The 19668-nt window shown below is 36.6% G+C and overlaps 1 protein-coding gene across 1 annotated transcript in view; it reads right to left on the reverse strand.

The window, feature by feature from the left end:
* The window catches only part of ZNF407 (zinc finger protein 407), a 343393-nt gene that overhangs the window by 196582 nt on the left and 127143 nt on the right, over positions 1 to 19668 (reverse strand). Inside the window, exon 4 of the mRNA XM_051612571.1 lies at positions 6388 to 6462. Coding sequence (XP_051468531.1) covers positions 6388 to 6462 — 75 coding nt within the window. The remainder of the gene's footprint in view (positions 1 to 6387; positions 6463 to 19668) is intronic.

Consider the following 19668-nt stretch of genomic DNA (forward strand, 5'->3'; position numbering starts at 1 on the left):
ACTTAGGCTCTAGACAGTACTTGGTTTTTATTAATACAATGAGATCATAATTTATATCTTTTTATGACACTTAAAATTAGCCAGAGGTGCTCACTGTGGACAATGTGAATCCCATTAGGCACTCCCTCTATCTTCTACCCATAGTAGCTAAGCCTTCCCAACAGAAAGATTGTTGCTGACTACAGAAATTTCCAAAACACCTCACATCATACCTGACAACTGAAATAAACTTACCTCAGATTGCCCCTCCTTCTGAAATAAACTATAAGATTGCCAGGAATTGATATGAAGAGCAACTAATGAGTAGTTGTAAAATAATGTCATTCTTTTACAGTCCTTCAGTTGTTATTTTTCCTTTTTATAAGATGCCAAATTAATCACTTGCCTTTGTGAAAACAATGTTCAAAAGTATAAATGGCTGCCTACTCTCTTCTTTGTAGCAAAGCAAGCACACATGATGTGTACAGACAACAAGCCACAATAAAAGCTACCTGTGAATTCTCAGCACATCATCTATTTCTAGCACTCAAGGAAGCTCAGATCACCCTAATGACTTTCTTGTGCTCCTTGGGTCAGCCACAGACAAAGAAGAGCATTCAGGCAGCACCAACTGTGGAGTCTGTAAATACACTCACATTCCGGAATAGTGTAGCACCAGACAAGAGCTGAACTCCACAGGAAAATTCTGCTTGCAAAGGTCAGGTAAGCCTCTATAGTACTAAAAGATTAAAACAGATCTTGGGTAAAACTTTAGCTCCTAACCAATGCTAAAAAGCTGAGCTCTTTTTACTCCCCTTCTCCCATCACAAGCTTCCAACTAGTAAATACTTCAAGGAAAGCTACATTTCCTTCCTTAGGGCTTTTCCAAAGAACGATTCTGTAACTCTCCAAGATTCTTTTTATGCCAAATGCTGGGGAAAAAAAAATAAGCAAGTGTTTCATTCCCATCCAGTTAAACTAGTAAAGTTAGGTTTCCATTGAAAAGCTCAAAACTATTTGCAAGAAGCAGTAAAAGGTGATGACAAAGCTTGACAGCAAGACTCAGCAAATTACACTCCAGTGGTTACAGACAGCCTTTGCTCTGTGTATCTGTATGTACTACCAACACCTCTAACTGGAAACTTTTCTGTGAGATAATGACTTTATCATTCTTTCTGAATATGAGTAAATTATTACAAGGTGATTGCATACAAATACATAGGTATGACACATTACTCTGTGACTTCCGCCACTTGTTTTCCCAGAATCTGCTGTAACATCAACTGGGTCTTTTTACTTTGCAGGTACAAAGTAATATTATCCAAAACAGGCTTATCCAAAACAAAACTATTAGAACTTTTTCTACTCAGAGAAAGCAAGATGTTTCAAAGGAAGGATTAGTGGTTGAATTAAACAGAAGAGATTTGGACTGATTTACTTCATTCTCTTCTAGTTCTACATTTAAAATGGAAATATCAGGACACTGCAATTTATAACAAAAAGCCCCCAAAACTTAGAAAATATCAAACTGCCTTCCTTTTTCCTGGCTACTTTTCTTTCAGTTCTCAGTAATGTCTGCCAATGACATATCATACAGTCTCATATATTTTAGGTTACTTGTACCATGCATGTTAGTAGCACTTTATTTTCCAAAATTCACATGTGCTTTTGCAAGCACATCGAACAACATGCTCCTTTTTTTACTTTTTAACTCCTCTTTTTACTTCAAAGCAGCTGTGTAAAAAATACACAAATTTTAGAAGTATGCTGTCACAGAATCACAGAATTGTCAGAGTTGGAATGGACCTCTGGAGATCATCTAGTCCAATTCCCCTGCTAGAGCAGGATCCCCTAGAGCACATTACTCAGGACTGCATCCAGGCCAGTCTTGAATATCTCCAGAGAAGGGGACTCCACAACCTCCCTGGGCAGCCTGTTCCAGGGCTCTGTCACCCTCACGGTAAATAAGTTTTTTCTCATATTTAAATGGAACTTCCTATGTTCCAGCTTGTGCCCGTTGCTCCTTGTCCTGTCACTGGGAACTACTGAAAAGAGTCTGGCTTCATCCTCCTTGCACCCACCCTTTAGATACTTACAGGCGTTAATAAGGTCTCCCCTCAGCCTTCTCCAGGCTAAACAGTCCCAGCTCTCTCAGCCTTTCCTCGTAAGGGAGATGCTCCAACCCCCTAGTCATCTTTGTTGCCCTCCTCTGGACTCTAGTAGCTCCCTGTCTCTCATGAACTGGGGAGCCCAGAACCGGATGCAGTATTCCAGATGTATCCAACATTATTTGAAAAAGCATCTTACAACTATTTAGCCTGCTACTACACAGTAACAGTCGTTTACTTCTAGCTGTTACTCTCAATTCAAAATAGTTAGATCCCTTTTACAGTCAACTGAGATTATATGGAAATCACATGATCTTCTTCCGATGTTACTAACATTGTAACATTGATCCCATTTTTAAAGCACATGAAAAAAATGCCAGAACAACCTTACAAAAAAAAAATATTATTAATGACCTTTACAAAATGTTTGTAACACAGTCTCCAGTTCAACAGGTGTTTGTGCTCCAGGTAACTTTATAAATATAAATGTTTCTGTTTGACTTATTGGAATTACTCATTTGCAAAAAAGTTATTTCAGAGGAAACTCATAATTTCAAATTCATAAGGAAGATGTGGTACTTAAACAACAGCCAGTTAAGGCCTTTCTCTGACAAACTTATATAAAAATAGTTTAAACAGATGTATTAGATAAAGGTCTAGTGAATGGTGTGTTATATACTATAAAATGCATATTGTACACTAATAATGGTGTCCTGGAAACTCTATCTCTAAAGAATAGTTACATGCATTTTTCACATAAATTATTTCTAAATCCAGAGTTGTGATTAACAGTGGCAAAATTCAGTCTCATCAATGACTGACATAGTGATTTTATTTTTATTTTCTTGCTCAGGTATGTGTGTATGTATCTTAAAACTCCACAGTGAAATATCTCTGCTTCTTCTGTGTTTTGCCACAATTTACACTTAAGTAACGTAACGATGTAACAGAAATTAGAACTTAGCACCATTAACACTACTGATGCATTCACCTTGTCCTCAACCACATTGTCTCCTAGACACAATAAAGGTGTAGCCAAAGATTTATCCTACCAATAAGCTATAGTTATAGGTCCCATGAAGATTACTGACACTGAAGTAGCAAATATGTACTGGCCTTGGACTTAGCAGATAACATGCCAGTTTTGAGACACATCCAAGTTGACAATAAATCAGTATCACAGATCCAATAACATGAAAAAATACCTTGAGGAATTATTGTGTTAAAACATTCTACTTTTGCGTTAGCTATTAAACAGTAATGATCATAATGGACTAGGCAGTAGGGGGTTTTTTGTGGCTGAAATATGCAGATACTTTACTAAGCTATTCTTTTAAGCTTCTCTGTTTTTCAACTGCACAGTATTCTCCCCTTAAATGAATTTTGGCTTCCAAAAAGAAATAATTAAAAAACCCATTCTAAATAAAAGATCTTTTAGTAGCAGTCTTATTATGAATTATACTTGCTTTCTATATCTTCACATGCAAACACTTCCACAGCTTCTGTAACACCTCCCTTTTGTGCATACAAAAAGTAATAGTTATGGGTAGCTAGAGAGAACAAGGTGCACCTAGTTCAGTACTGCTTACTAAACTGTAAATGTATTTTTTCTCTCCCTCTCAGAACTGTATCAATGTTTGCCACCAGAAATTCCTTTTAGAGAAGTTTGTTACAAGGGCGCCAATTTATCAGGGTGTATGGGTTATAACTGTTTTTTTTCAAGCACCCTTTTGAACTTATTTCAATTTTCTGGTTTTGATGATAGTCATGCTGACAACTTTTTTTGGTCCATCAAACTCTGTAGTACAATTACATGAATTTACTTTTAATAAATTACCATCTTTGCATATATCAGTCAAACCATGAAGACTAAACACTTGCAAATAAAATGCATTATTAATTTAATTGTCACAGCCTATTTAGCTAGCTTCTGTTAGTATTTGCTATTATATGCAATGTATCAGAGGGCACAATCAAATTCAAAATATAAAGAATAAACTTATTATATTGTCCAAGAGAAATTTTAAAAAAGCAAGCTCGCAAAATTATAATTAAGACATTAATGTTTTAAATAGGTAGAAAAAACATGTAACTTAATTTGTAATATGTTCATACCCAACGTGATTCTCTTACATGCTGAAGAAGGATTTCTTTGGTTCCTAAAGCCATTAAAAGGCATCAAACTCTCTCATAATATGAAGAGAAAGGTGGAAAGAAATGCGACAGTGGTTTGATATTTACTGCACTGGATCACATGGCTTAAACATCCACCATCACCAATGAAGGACTGCTACTAGTAAATTATATTGCTGTTGTTGCTCTGCCCCTACTGTTTGATGCTGCCCTACATTAAGCTGAAGGGTCAGATAAAAAGGTATTGTAGATAAGAAATATTCAAAAGATGGATGAAATAATTTAAATAGAAGAGAGTATGAAGTCGCTTGAATATTGCTTATTTATGCCATTCTGGGGACAAAGATGCAACAGCCTGTGCAAGCAGGTGGGGCAGGGAGGCTGCAGCCCTGAGCTGAGTTCTCTGCTTCTGGAGCAGCCGTGGCTGCAAGGGCTGTGAACCTGCCTCCACACGGAGGCGCAGCAGGGGATGGATCCCCCTTCTCCTTCTCCTCTTCACGCCCTGCTGACAGACTAGCCAGAAAGCCTTTGAGGAAGATGGGAAGAAACGGGGAAAATGGAAACAGCCAAAAGGCTTTCAGAAGAAACATGCAAACAAAAGCCAGCATCAACCGATTTAGATTATAGCATCCTCCTTGTTTAGGAAGTCATTTCAAGATGATGATCGCTAAAAATACGCCTCTCAGGCTAAGATACTATATTTGGAAATCTATTGTATGTATTCTTTATTGCGCACATATTCACTAGGGTAACGCAAGTTATCTCTATGTTGCATTTATGATGATTATACAGTAAGTACCCTCTTGTAAAAGAACATATTGGTATTGAACACTTCCAGTTACAAAATAAGCCACCAGAGCAAAACATTTTTGTAATTGTTGTGCTATGACAAAAGATAACGAGCATCAACTTTAATATTATATTTGCTTTGATGAAACTGTAGTTGTTTTTTCAATGCATCATTCTATATTTTACATGAAACAGAATTATCTCAGAAGTCTTTAAATAACCACGTGTAAGGGAAATTCTGGTTAAGCACTTAGTAGAGGAAATCTCATTAAAAATATAAGCACCACTTTTAAACAGGTGCTTAGTCAAACATAAGGTGTATATGGTGTGTTAATTTAAAATTCTACTCTTAGGTCACTCAGTTATTTAAGTGGGATGAACTTGTGAGGAAAGGGTCTAATTGAGTACTATTTCCAGTGTCTTTAACAAGAAACGAACATGACCCAGAAAGACTTTAGGAGTATTCTCCTACAACTCCTAGCTATCATTTCTTTTCCCTTTCTTTCATATCAAAACCAGAAAATGCTACTTAAAAGCTTACACTGGAAGAATGAGTCACAAGGTATAAATACTTGAAACAACCTCAAGTATCCAGCAATGAACCCTGCAGGTAGGATAATTCTATCTGATACCAGACCAAATACGCAAAGTTCTGGGGATCCAAACACCATCAGGTTTCTATTTTCTCCAAAACTTAAGTGATATAGCAATAGCTATGCCACAATGTGCCTAACAAATCTGAGGCTAAATCCGTTTACCTGCAAACGCAGTGCCATTTAGTTTGTAAAACACTGTTGCAATTTAAGCCACAGAAAAGAATCACCTGCTTGAAAATAAAATTTGAAAATAAGTAACTGTACATAGATTGAAAAAATAAATCAATTACTTTTTAAAACTGTCAAAATACCAGATTTCTGTTCCTGTCCAAAAACACTGAGGACACTTCCTTTTTCATTCCTCTGTGACTTTGACCTCAGCAATCAACACAAATCTTGGAAAGTAATTTTATAAACCTATGAGCATCAAGGTCAGGTAAACGAAAAAAAAAAAAAAATTGTACTTGGAGGGAAAGTTACAACTATCAAAATTTTAAGAAAATAATATCACCTGTCAAAAAAAAACAAGCAACAACATTTAAAAAAGTGCAAATCCTACACCTTTTACATAGAATTGCTTTCTACAGCAGTTTTTCTATTGATACCCACAGACATATCATAAGCACCACACTGGCAGAGCACTTAACACACGTTAGCTCCCTCTGCAGTTGGAGTTGAACTAAGAGTCCAGGTGACTTTATTTTTGGTTAAGCAAAATATTCCAGATAAGGTCTCCACATATTATATAAGGTAAAATGAGAAAGAATTTTGAAGTAGTTTACCTTTCTTTGGGTGTGCCAACTCCATGCTTGCCCAGTAAATGAGTATTCAAATGCTTCTTCATCACAAATGCCACACTACCAAACAAACAGAAAACCCAGGATAATTAATTTTTTATTGATACTTATTTTTTAATACAGCATTTTTCTGTTTTCAGCATGCCCTTGTGCCTATTTTATTAAAGATAGACTTAAAAACTCCTGCTAGACTACAGTTTAAGTATGGGAGTCCATTCTGTAACAACAGTTTCCTTCAGATTGCAGTCAATTTGCTGTTTTTCTTATTAATAAGTAATCACAAGCATACATCACTGGTCGAAGAATGAAAACCTGTTTCTGCCTCCCTTTGCAAATTAGAGGATCTTATAGTCTATTTTACCTAAATAACATTTTCTCATGTCATAAACTAATACAGTTTTAGTTACACCTTTGTATTCATTTAAGCCTAATGTACCCATACTGCAACCCTTCCTCATACAATTAGTTTCATTTTTTTTAATGAGTAACAAAAAAATACAGCAAGACCAGATGCTTTAATCACTGGTTATGTCTGGTCAAAATTCATTGTATTAATTATTTAGAGAGATATACATGGAAACAAATTAATAGCCTTACTTCATTTATAGCCTTGTGAAAAAAAGGATGGAAAAGGTGAAGCACATGTTCATTAATACCCTTTGAGCAAGAATGTGATTCAAACTGGCAAGACATTGTTCACAGCATTAATAGCAGCAACAAAATATATACTACCTTGCATTACGTTTCTACCAAACAAAACACAGATAATTTACCTTAATTTTAGTGACATATGTAATGAAACAGATAGGAGTCTATCAAGTACCATTCTTCTGCTGATAAGACCATAACATCAATTAAATTGTCATGTGACTGCTTTAAACAATTTAGATATCACACTGAAGCTTCAAACTGAAATGGTTCTCTTGATAAGCAAAAATTTTACTGCTGCAACTTTCAGTGTGAAAAGGGCTTGCAAACATTTTTGTTAATTATGTATTACAGCTGTCCTTCATAAAGTTAATTACTAATAGCTGAAAGGCAATCGACTTTATTTGCATATGTACATGAAAGGCATGACATATGCAAAAATATGATTTTAATTAGCATTCCATGATATGAAGGGCTACAAATCAAACTGGCATGTTATAAGATTTTTAACATTAAATGCTGAATTCATCTGGATGTGTTTGCAGTAATGGACAATGGAAGGACTGTAAAACACTAGCACTATGGTTTGTAAGAGCCACAAAAGCCAAGAGACAGTACTTTTCCTTTACAAATATGTTAATGTAGCTTCTCCATGTCTGATCTACTTTGGGTATTTTCACTTTATTATAGAGAATTTCTCTTGCACATTCCTTAGGGTGTAAGAATATAATTCTGTCTTATTTAAATAACAGCAATTTCCTGATGTTTTACAAAAAGACATTTAAAAATATCTTAAATACTTTTGCATATACAATTTATAAGTATGGCATCATAATAATTACAACTGTGAATAATCTACCACACCGTTTCCATCATTACTATGCAAGTATCAGAACTACTGTACATAGGGAAAATAATTACAGCAAAATAAAAAAATGTGTTCAAGTAACACCACAAGGCATCCAAAACATACTGCCCTTGCTTTTCAGTAGAAATACTAACCATGTCCGCACAGCCATGAAAGGTATCAAAAAGATTTTAATTTTGTAATACTTGTATTTCCTGATAAAATTTCCTGTTCCTCCATTCTCCCCCTTCTCTAACAAAAAAATAAAGCCAGAGATAATACTGTGAAAGGGCAACAAGCAATTGAAGTTGTAAAGGCATACTTTGCTATTCACATGGAATATCAAGTATACGCATTATACACACTATTTCTAGGGAAGGTTTTTTGTTGTTGTTTTTGTATTTTTTTCTTCTGAGCCTGTGTACTTGAAGCTTCCAAACAAAAGCTGATTTCTTATACCACACAACCGCAGGAGGTACAGACTGACATACCTTTCTGCAAAATCAAAGACAAAGGCCTTGTTAATAATGTGAAGCAATTAATCTCACAATAGCTGCCTCCTCTATGTTTTATCTAGGTTCTGAGTAACTATTTTGCTGCTGTTACCCAGCACAAATAAAATAGAATGACTCAGTAAGTGTCTCAGCACTACTAACATTTTAAGCTTTTAATGTGAGGCTTGAAGACTTAAGACTTGAGGAGCACAGAATGCCTCCGTGCAAGCCTGGAGAACTCAGTATAGCTCAGGAAGAGCTCCCCACATTACAGAATTAGGCCTTAAAAATAAAAGCAAAGCTGCTATTTTCCTAAGAAGTTGAGAACAAGATCAAAAAGTATTATCAACAGACTGAGACAGCCTTTGCTGAAACAAAAGATTTTTTTCCTTAGAATTGAGGCAAAGTCTAAACATTCTGTTTTGGATGCTGAGATTGAGAACAACAAATAAAAACCAAAGCAAAACAAACAAACAAAAAAAACCACAAAGCAAAACAAAAAAACAAACAAGCAAACAGGTATGGGAGCTATTTGTATGTTTGACAAATACTGCAGGTGATTTTAAGAGAAAGGTGGTAATGGTTTGCTGGCTTTAACAAACCAAACACAGTGAGTGTTTTTAATACATAGTTAACTCCAGGTTTCTGAGCAATTACTGGTTTAGTAGTAAAAAAATACTGGTTTTATTTACACACAACTTACCTCTGCTGATGTAAATCAGTTATTGCTAAGATACTAACAGAACTTATTAGATAGACACTTACTAGATGGCCTTGATCTTTTCAAATTAATCTTAAGGGAAGTTTGGCTGCCACAAGTAAGGACTCAAGGAGCAAACGTTTTCAAAATATGTTGCACTTCAAAGAAAATATAAACTTTTTGTTAGCTGCAGTAAGCACCAATTCAGTCTTCACTGAATTTCTCATTTTTTATTTTTTCATTCTAGTGGCAATAGAAATGTTCAAATGTTAGAAATTAATGGGTTTCAGAAATGCATCAAAAGGAGTAAGAAAAACCTGTAACTGTCATGCCCTGCTGCTTCCAATGCATGCAAACCAGGCCAGACTAGAGGCCTGGAACCAGTTTTACAAGCTCTGATCTGGACATACTTATCCCCAAACCACATGAAGACAAGAAGTCACAGCCCAGCTGCTCTCCTGAGGGTCAGATCTTGTACAGCAGAAATGTCTAGCCTATATATCCAAGTCATGCTCACAGCAAGTTCCCTCCATTTTTCAAGAAGGCTGATCCTAGAAGACTCCTCTTGCAGTGGAAAAAGGTGAGTAGGTTGGATTTTGTTTGCAGTGACACTCCGTTGGTTTATCTTTTTTTGTGACTTTCAAACACTCTGGCTTCAAACTAGCAACATCCTCCATGCTACATGCTCAATGTTGAAACTTCAGGACAAAGACAAGTTGAAAAATGACACGGAGATTTAGAACAGCATCCACACTCCCTATGGACAATTTTTTGCACATAAGCTATAAATAAAAATAACTTTCAACCATATATAGGAGCACCTCTCCCAAAATAAGTTTGCAGAATATTCTGGTTTTGGTTTAGAAGAGTTGTGGCTTTGTAGGAACGTGTCCACTCATATTCCATAGCAGTCTTCAAACAGTATTTGGACTGGCTCTGAAAATGTCTGTAACTGATTTAGGAGCCTCTGCAGACTTGTCTTCAGTTATAAAAAGCATATTTTAATATACAAAAGAAACAAAGGGACTTCTAATTCTGAGAATAAAGAAAAATATTGGACAATCCTTTCTTCCACTTTTTATTCTAGTGTAATACAAGTTCTTTAGCATGTACACTGTTTATCAGCACAGTGCCCAAGGAATATGAACAATCTGTCATGTATTGTCTGTTCTCCCATTTTCTCTGCAGGGAGAGAATTGTGCTCTGTGAAGTATCTTGTTTTGAGAGGGCAAAAGATTTTATGGTTTTTTATGTTTTGAATCTATAATAGCTATTTTCTTTTTAATATGTACATTGCTGTGTTACTGAAAAGCCAAGTTAAAAAACAAATACACACAAACCAAAATGAGCATTCTGGACCATGAAGTCATGAAATCTGTTCTTTCCAGAGTGTTTACCAAGTGCTCAGCCTTGGCCTAGTTCGAAGGAAGGAAGTACATCTTACCTCTACCAGAAAGTCTCTTGAAACCATGTCAACAGACCAGTCATCTTGTAACTGCACATAACTGCTGAGGAGAGCCAGCACAAGAATTTATTTCTGTGGGACTCTACAAACACGGTATCCAGCAGTCGAAGAGCAATTTTAAATCACTTCTAAGTAGATCCATTACTCTCTGCAATTGCTCTTGGAGAATTTATCTTACAGACAACAATGTTCAATGACAGCAGAAAAGTCCAGGAGAATAACAATATCTACCCTTTATTCATATTCTCAATATCCTTTACATCTCCTTTAAACTGTCATGAACTTCTTTACACATGACTTTCACTCCAAGAATACAGGCAAGGTACTGCATGACATGTGCAGGCCCCAAGTACACAGGATGTTTTATAAAGCTCCTTCAAAGCCTTATTTAAAAAAAACCCAAAACAAACAAACCCAAAATAAAACAAAACACAATGAAAAAGCAACAACACAAAAAAAAAAACCAAAACCCAACAAAGCACACCCACAAGCAAAACTAAAACAAACAAACAAACAAACAAACAAAAATCAATACAGAATGCTACTAATTTTAAAATATTAATGTTTAGTACTTGGCTTCATCATTTTGAATAATTCACCTGGCAGATCTGACAGTTTCAAGGAATAATAAGAAAAAGATTCACTTAAAATTTTATCCACCACTACAGAGTATGAAGAAATAATATATTATCCTGTCTGTATCAGTTTTTGTTTTCCTTGATTTGTGCTTGAACTTCTATCCCTGTATCTTCATCTGAGACAAGATACCACAAAATCAAGGTAAGCTGTATGGATCATGCCAAGAACAGCGATAATACGTCCAGGCACGTAAATAATAACATGGACTCAATAATTCTTATCACCTGAATGATACCACTAGTTATTCCTTGTCATGTCTTGAAACATGCTGCAAACCCTAACTATAGTTGAATGAGAGGTTCACATGGAGCCATGCCAATAGGTGTATCAATTAGCAGGAGACAGAAGTAGTGCAGTTTCCCAAAGAATATCATGATCCACATGTATTTTGGAATGTTCAATGAAATTTGTGTATGCAATTACAGATGTTTGCATGTACTTTAGACTTGTACACATAAAAGTAGAACTTCACATATTCAAATCAGCACATAGTCAAATAGTACATAAGCAGTCTACACAAACTTTATATATTTGAGACTTCAAAAACTTGAAGTTGCTACGCCTATCTCCATCTCTCTGTCAGGATCTTGTATTCAGCAGATCAGTTTCAGGAACAAGAGGATGGAGGAAAACATTGAACTGCCCAGAAAGCAATGGTTTTCTATGAACAAGTAAACTTTTTTTCCATGCATCAAAAGTCTAAGTTCCTGGGAATTTCTTCAAGTCCATCATTCATGGATGTTTGCTGATTCTGAACGGTCCAGACTGGGGCACTGATAACTCTCCTGCATGACTGCGCGCAAGGGACTCAATTTAAAAGAAAGTATCTGGCAGAGCAGAGTCTGGTGTGGAAGATATCCAGCAGTCTGAAAAGCTTCATGCCCTTTGTGACAAGATGTCAGGTTCAAGTGAATATCTGGCAGGGCGAAGCCTAGTATGGAAAACATCCAAATACCTGAAAAACTTCATGCCCTCTGTGACAGGACGTCAAGTCCTAGAACTCTGCATAGGAAAGCTGGGGTTTTCTGATTACTCATTTAGTAGTCAAAGGAAGCAGGTCTTACTACTTCCAGCTAACAGTTATGGTTATTGTTCTTAAGTTTAAAAACAAAACAACACAAAACACAAACATTTCAGAAGGTAAATAAGTCATGTGCAGTCTCCCAGTCTGCAATGTTGAGAGCACTATCACCCACTGCCTTATATTCCCTGCTGACCTCACGTGTTAAAGGAGGATATGGCAATTTCATGCTCCACTCTCACTAACGCTTGTAATTAAACTGGAAAGTAAAATGAATGCATTTGGCATATGTGGCTCCTTCTTCCTCATTTTCAAGTGGGAGCAACTTGGCAGACTGGAAAATGCAAACTTTTTCTCTTGAAAAGAGAAACCGAAAGAAACAAATGAGGACAACTCTGGCATCAGTAACAAGACAACAGAGTAACACAGCAAGAATATCATGGTAAATCATGAAACCTAAAGACTAATGGGAGTTTTAAATTTCTGAGAATTATTATCCTTTCTGCCTTAATTTTGAAGGTTGGCTTTTTTTACAGTTTTTCCATGCAACAATCAAGTATGTTTCTTAATTATTTATTACCTTGTCAACTTTGCTGTGGAGATGTTTTGTTGCTGAAGTTCAAAACCCAACACTTTCAAAAATTAAATTTATGCCAATATGCAGTCACCTGTGCAACAGACTACAACTTTCTCTTCTAAAAATACCTCATCTTATTTTTACTGGTTTTTGGAATGAGCTAGTAATGAAGCCAAGGTGTCCAATGGAAAAAAAAAAAAAAAAAAAAAGAGAGAAGATAACAACTTATATTAGTGGAATACCTGCACAAAGCTTGCACCAAAGGTAGACTCGAGTATTACAGCAGCTACTGTTCCTGACTTGCTTTGAACAGGATGATAGACAACAGGATTGTCAATGTGCTGTTCACTGACCTGCACCAATCTCAAGAATAATTTACTGCTATATGAGACAGATCATTATGGATGAGTTGCACACTATCAATCAATCAACTGTGTTATTCCTGCATATTCCTGCATCTATCACCCAGAAGAGAGAAATCCCTCAACGTATTCCTATTGCTTTCTGCCACCAATCTGTGTCACTCAAGATGTGAAAGAAATTAGTAGCCACATGGCCATTAAGCATTAGCAACGGGCACACTTATCTCCTTTTATGTATTCTGGCAGAAGAGACCTGGCTACAAAGGAAGAGAAAACTAAATACATAAGAAAACATCCTGTATTGTCCCACTCAAAGTAGCTTGGAGAGATCTTGCCATCCAAAGCTGCTGAGTCTTCTCACCATCCCTATTTTCATTGCTATTTTATTATAATGTAAACCATCCAGGACAGAAATTTAGTCTGTCATTGGAAGGACTATGGCAAATGAGGAATACACTGGCAGCATTTACATTATTTCCTCTGCAATAAGGAAACTCACATAGTTGTCCTGCTCAAACCAGGACAGTTATTATGAGCCTCACCTGAAGTTACTTATTTTGTAATTGAAATCAGAAAGGTTTCCTGTAAGTTAACTATAGGGCCCTTCCAAATTCTATTGGTTTGGGGGTTTTGTGTTGATTTCTTGTTGGTTTTTTTAAATATGAAAAAAGTACCTTTCAATAGCAGCTGCATGAATAAGCCTAATCCAGAGAGGGATAGCTGCTAATAACATAAAGGTGAGAGAAAATGTAAGAGTGTAGGAAACTTTTGGATTTGGAGATACAATAAAAAGCTGCTCACATGGCATACAGTCAACATGGTACAGCTTATGTGCACTGACAAGAGTTTCCAGAGGCCACACACTTTGCTTGCCTAAATGAGGGAGAAAGCCATTGCACTCTTCAGTGCATAACTCTCTGCTGAATATGGGACTTATTTACTTCAAAAGAATCTCACAATGTGGATCAAAACATGTCGGCTGCATGGCACAATTAAACACTAGTGCATGAACAAATATTTCAGTTAATGATGCAGCATCATATTATACATAAGAAATACATAAAAAACACCACCAATAAACTTTCAGATGTGCAAGTATAAAATGTGACAGAACAGGGCCCAAAGCATAATCCGTTTCATAATACCATAATAAAGCACCAGAAGGTCATGTCTGCTGTTTCAAGCCATAACAGCATGCAAACCAAGGGAAATACTAGCCAGTTAAAAATGGAGGATTACTTAGAAAACAAGAAGTGGATCTTTCCTTATAGTACCCTATCACATCTTAATTGAAACATAAAGAGTTTCAAGTGGTAGCATCCCCTCACTGTTCCCACCCTCCAAATATGAGGAATTAAAAAGGCTCTAAAAATTCACAGCGAAGTAACAGTTACGAATAGACTAAAAATTAATAACCAGTGAAACAGGTCAGACCAAAAAAACAAACAAAATGCAATCAATTTAGGAAATGCATATATTTTAATTTTTCCCAGACACCTATGATTAGAAATGAAACTGAAGTTGTTCATGCACCATTACTAAAAATAACAGTCTACTTCAACAATATGCTGCTGAGTATTCTTCTCAAACAAAAGAAATAGTAATAAAATACTTTGTTTTAAATCTGAATGAGAATTAATCTACAGTCCATCTAAGCACCCACAATTCTGTCATGGAGTAAGAAACAACCAAAACAACAAAACAACAAAAGCACATTGGCGGATGAAAAAATTCAATAAATATGAGAGTGTTTATTGTACAGTATGTTGCTAAACTGATAACTGTAAGTAAACAAGTGGCTCTCTGCTTATTTTGTCTGCTTAATGAGCAGACTAAAAATAGCTGAGCAGTGGCAAAAACTTGAAAGTCAGAAGGTGTTCACTTTGTCAGGAAATCACCTTACAAATATATGAGAAAATTAGTACCGCCACAAGAAATGTTTGTTTCAATATTCAGAGGAGTTAATGAATGTTAAGTGATAATGGTAGACAGCAGCAGTATGTAATTACATTTCAAAACACAACTTACCAAATCACTTCTAAGCTAAAAGAATCACATGTTCTATTAATTTTCTTTGGTTATCAAACATCTGTAACTGTCACCTCTAACAGGTGTTCAGTAATCTAACAGCTGCACAAAGTCCTAAAAAAAAAAAAAAAAGAAAGAATGAAAAAAGACACAATCCCTGTGTGCTTTCTGTAGTAACAACCTCTCCGTCTACCACACTGCAGAAGCTGTTCGCCTAAATTCTGAAATGCAACCTTAGGCTCAGCACCGGGAGTGCCTTGCATCTAATAGAGGCTACATCCAGAAACATGACACCGCCAGAGAACACACTGTTATGCTAAGGGAGGCTGCAGGAATGCTGCAAACGTAAATGAAGGTTTACAGTATAAGCATCCCTTTGTGATCCAAAAGAGAACCTATCAACCTTGCCACTGAGAATTTGCTTATATCCTCTCTTAATAAAAAAAAAAAAAAAATAAAAAAAAAAAAAAAATAGATAATGTATATCCAACGTTCCCAGAACTCTGGTCCCTCTTTTTCCATTCCCTCCCTTCCAACTAGTGATCCAGTCTATTTCCTAGCATGCTCGGGACTTCAGATACAGATTCTGATGTGTCAGGCATCAGTTCCACATATCATCATCTTCATCTGGAAAGAGACAGCAGGATGAACAGACTAATGTCTGAAATGGGAAGTCGGGTGAATCATGTCTTTAAGTGCCCTGAGAGAAGTTTTGAAATACCTGATTTTCTGCAGGTGGTTTGTACAGAGGTTCCCAGCAATTCCAAGGACCAAAATATAAATATGTTGAAAGTACAAGAAACAGCCTGTAAAACTATCTCAAAATCAGGATGTTTAGGAGTTTCTGCTTAAAAATAGAAAGGAACCAGACAAACATATTTTAGTCTTTTGTTCTTCCTGGACAAAAAGTTTTGATGTTGTAGCTTCTTCCTAACTGCTCAGAAATTGTGCTGCAGACTGCAGTTACCAGCACCTGCAAAGCTTCTACAGGGAGACCTATCTTGAGAGGTAAATCCTTGTCATCGAAAGAACCTACTCTTGCCTGTCTTTAAAGGAAATAAAAACAAATGTAAAGACAGTTAATTGTAGACCAGAAAACATACAGGGCCTGCAGTAGCAGTACCACCATACATAACTCAAGTCAATTGAGCAGTGCCTGGGGTCGTTTGCAAAATTGTGAGGTACCAAGAAAGGAATAAGATGAATAAATTGGTCACTAGCTGATGACTGAACTGCTCAGAAGTCAAACACAATCAGAAGACATACACAATTTTTATTGACAATTTACCCACAATTTTAAAATGCTGCTGGTGATAGATGGTGGCTGGAGCTAAGAGTTTGCAGTCTGCTTGATCTGTGAGAATAGTGAGAAACTTGCCCTAGGTCTTTGCTTGACATAGAAAAAGCAAGTGTTGGATGATTTGTTTATTCCTCAGACTTAAATTCAGCCGTAAAACATATCCTTTTTGTCTTATACCCAGGCACTCCATGAGACTGTTTGATTTAAGGTAGAAAGCAAAATACTTCAGAGTATCTCTTTGCCAAAGTAGCTGTAACTGCACAAAAATAATAGGACTATGACAGCAGGATCTAACTTGTAACCATCAGACATAGCATCCATATGGATGAACCTTTAAAACAACAGTCTGGTCAAGTCAGAACAGACTGGTTGCAGCCAGGTCAAAGACAAGGTAATTCTTTGGATTAGATCGCTTTCAATGTACAAAAGTACATCTGGTTCGTGTATACACATAAACATGTTTGGAACATAGGGAAAAAAGAAGTCACACACCTTGGTCCTGGCTTTCCCTGTTTGAAGGCTCTCAAGCCTGGCCATTGCTACCTCAAAAGTCATGGAACCACCAAGTGCTGTGGCATCAGACCAACCATACTGTATGCCTAACACTTGACTAGTATGTTTGATTTTTCATTGTTAAAAGATGTCTTCAATATTAATTGAGCATAAATAAAAGCCTGGAGTTTTCAATCTCAACTGGCACCTCAGTCTCTCCACATATTCCCATCACAGCCATTCTCAACTGTCCCCAAAAGCTGATATTTGCAACTTCCCCCTCTTACCACTGAATGGGGAGGAGACTGGCTGAAGAAAGTAACAGGAACCGTTAGAGGAAACCATGATATATACACCAGGGAACTACAAAACTCTCTACAAAACTCTCTCATATTATGGCACTGAATGTAGAGTGTGCAGATGACATTAATAAGAGCATGGAAGCCTACCCAAATAAGAATTCTGGGTAGTAGGAGTGGCATTATGCTACTTGTCTCATGAGCAAATGTAACACCCCTCACCACTTCAACCACTGACTTAGCAGGAGAATTGCTAGTCACTAAAGTTGCCAAGTGTAAAGCCTGGAGCTTCTTCAGTTTGCCTTTGGTGTTCAGCAAGACTCATTTCAGACAGAGAAGTCCAAAGCCAGGTGAGTATTCACCTGAGATAAAATTGTTATTGAAGCAATAAACACAATATATTTTAGAATAATGGATTGCACTGAAAAAAAAAACCAAACACCAAAAATCAAAGAACAAAAACAAACAAGCAAAATAAACCAACCAAACAAAAAAACTAACAAAAACCCCTCACAAAACAACAAACCACCACAATTCTTGCAGTCCAGCATGAGAGAGATGGGAATTATATAGGTGCTCAACAGAATTGTGAAAAAATATCTTTGATCTCAAGGTTAGATATACTTACATACATATATTGAGTATACATATGAAGAAACAAGTGAAACACGTTTTGTTGCAAACAAAAGCTTATAGCAAGTTATTTAAAAACAAAAGGAGAACTGATAAATTACCTGAAAGGATACAATAAAAGGATTTCAGCTTTTTCTGCACTTGCCAACTAAGTTTCTGAGGTATGTTACTAACTGGATAAATTACAGGACTTCTGTTTTTACATACAAAGTGACAACATGGTTCTATAAATAAACTTAAACTGCATCTCTTTAAACGAAATATTCTTTTCAGCTTCAATGTCTTTCTGAAATGAAGTTTCAATTATAGGGCTTTTCCTTTTCTGATCCTTGCTGTCATTACAACCACACACCCCCATAATGCATTACCTCACGTGCTAGCATGAAATTATGGGATCCCACAGGTCTACTTTTGGTTAGAGGGGAACCTGACAGCACAGGCAACACGGGTATCAATGCACACAGCACTCCTACATTTAATTCAGTATAGCATCACATTTTGGTTTGAATGAATGTATTCCTGTTAGAGCACTGAAATTTAATAAATTTGGCCATCACTGAGGGATGTGTACACAAAAATGTGTAAAAATGGCCATCTGAAAATACCATACTTCCCAGAGGTCACTTAGAGCTATGGGACAGAGCATGTAACCACCGATACACAACTCTGCTTAGCTTTGTAACTTGAAACAAGTAGAATGTCTCTCACTTCAGAGCAAATGCAGCTCCCCAGTGTTTGAGCTGCCAGACCCACACGTCACAGGGTTCACTGCACTTTACCCATCGTGGGCTGAGTTGTGCTGAGATGGTTTTCAACCAAGAAAGGCCTCAAATTTTTGGCAGTTTAAATTATTCTCTTCAAATTTTAAATACAGAAAAAAATACGTTCTCATTTGTTATAAACAAAAATAAGCACAAAAATCAATGGGCTGTTATGTTTCTTTAAAATTTCTCAGATTAGCAGAGGCCCAGCACCATGATTTATGACATGAAATGTGTCTTTCTGGACAGACCTCTTTTATAGTACTGAATAGTATGAAATGTTATGTACCACAAAAAGCCGGATAGGTTGATAAAATTGATTTTATAAAGAGTTACAAACAAAATAGCCCAAAACATTAACCAATAAACACATGCCTGGGTGGAAATGTACTATCACAAAATTACTGTAAAGATCCTCAAACTGTTCAGGGGAGAAAAAAGTCCAATTTTCCACATAACCTGACAGTGCAGAGTTTTCTGATAATAAGATCCAAGGAACCTGTAAACCCAAGGCTCTAATTTTCTTATGGTGACTGTGTAATATTTTGCAAAGTAAAATTGACTGAGATGGAAGCTATTTTGCATGGTACAGTGGCGATGGCTAACAAATGAGAGTTTTGTGGGCTGAATGTTAGTCCCCTGCCTCATCTGCCACCCCTAATGACAGCAGCCACCTGCTGTTTTATTGTCACAGCTGGAGCCAGTTCACACTCCTTGGTGCTGAGCTCTGCCCATGAGCGCCAAGCTCTCGCCTCGCCTCATTACTTTGATGAACTTTTTATGGTCAGCACCCATGAAGACCTCATCTAGGACTATACAACCTAGATCAGCTTTAGGGAGTGCTTCCAGCTAGCATGAGGTGATAATACACAGTGACACCACGGCTGCTACTGCCTGTCACTTAGTCAAGTTGCTCCACTATACTTCTGGCTCTACAGGGCCCTCAACAGGTAAAATGCCATGAAATTCTCCTATATAGTAAAGCTCACTCTCCGATTTT

This window comes from Apus apus, chromosome 2 (genome assembly GCF_020740795.1).
Source record: "Apus apus isolate bApuApu2 chromosome 2, bApuApu2.pri.cur, whole genome shotgun sequence".
Classification (NCBI taxonomy): Eukaryota; Metazoa; Chordata; class Aves; order Apodiformes; family Apodidae; genus Apus; species Apus apus.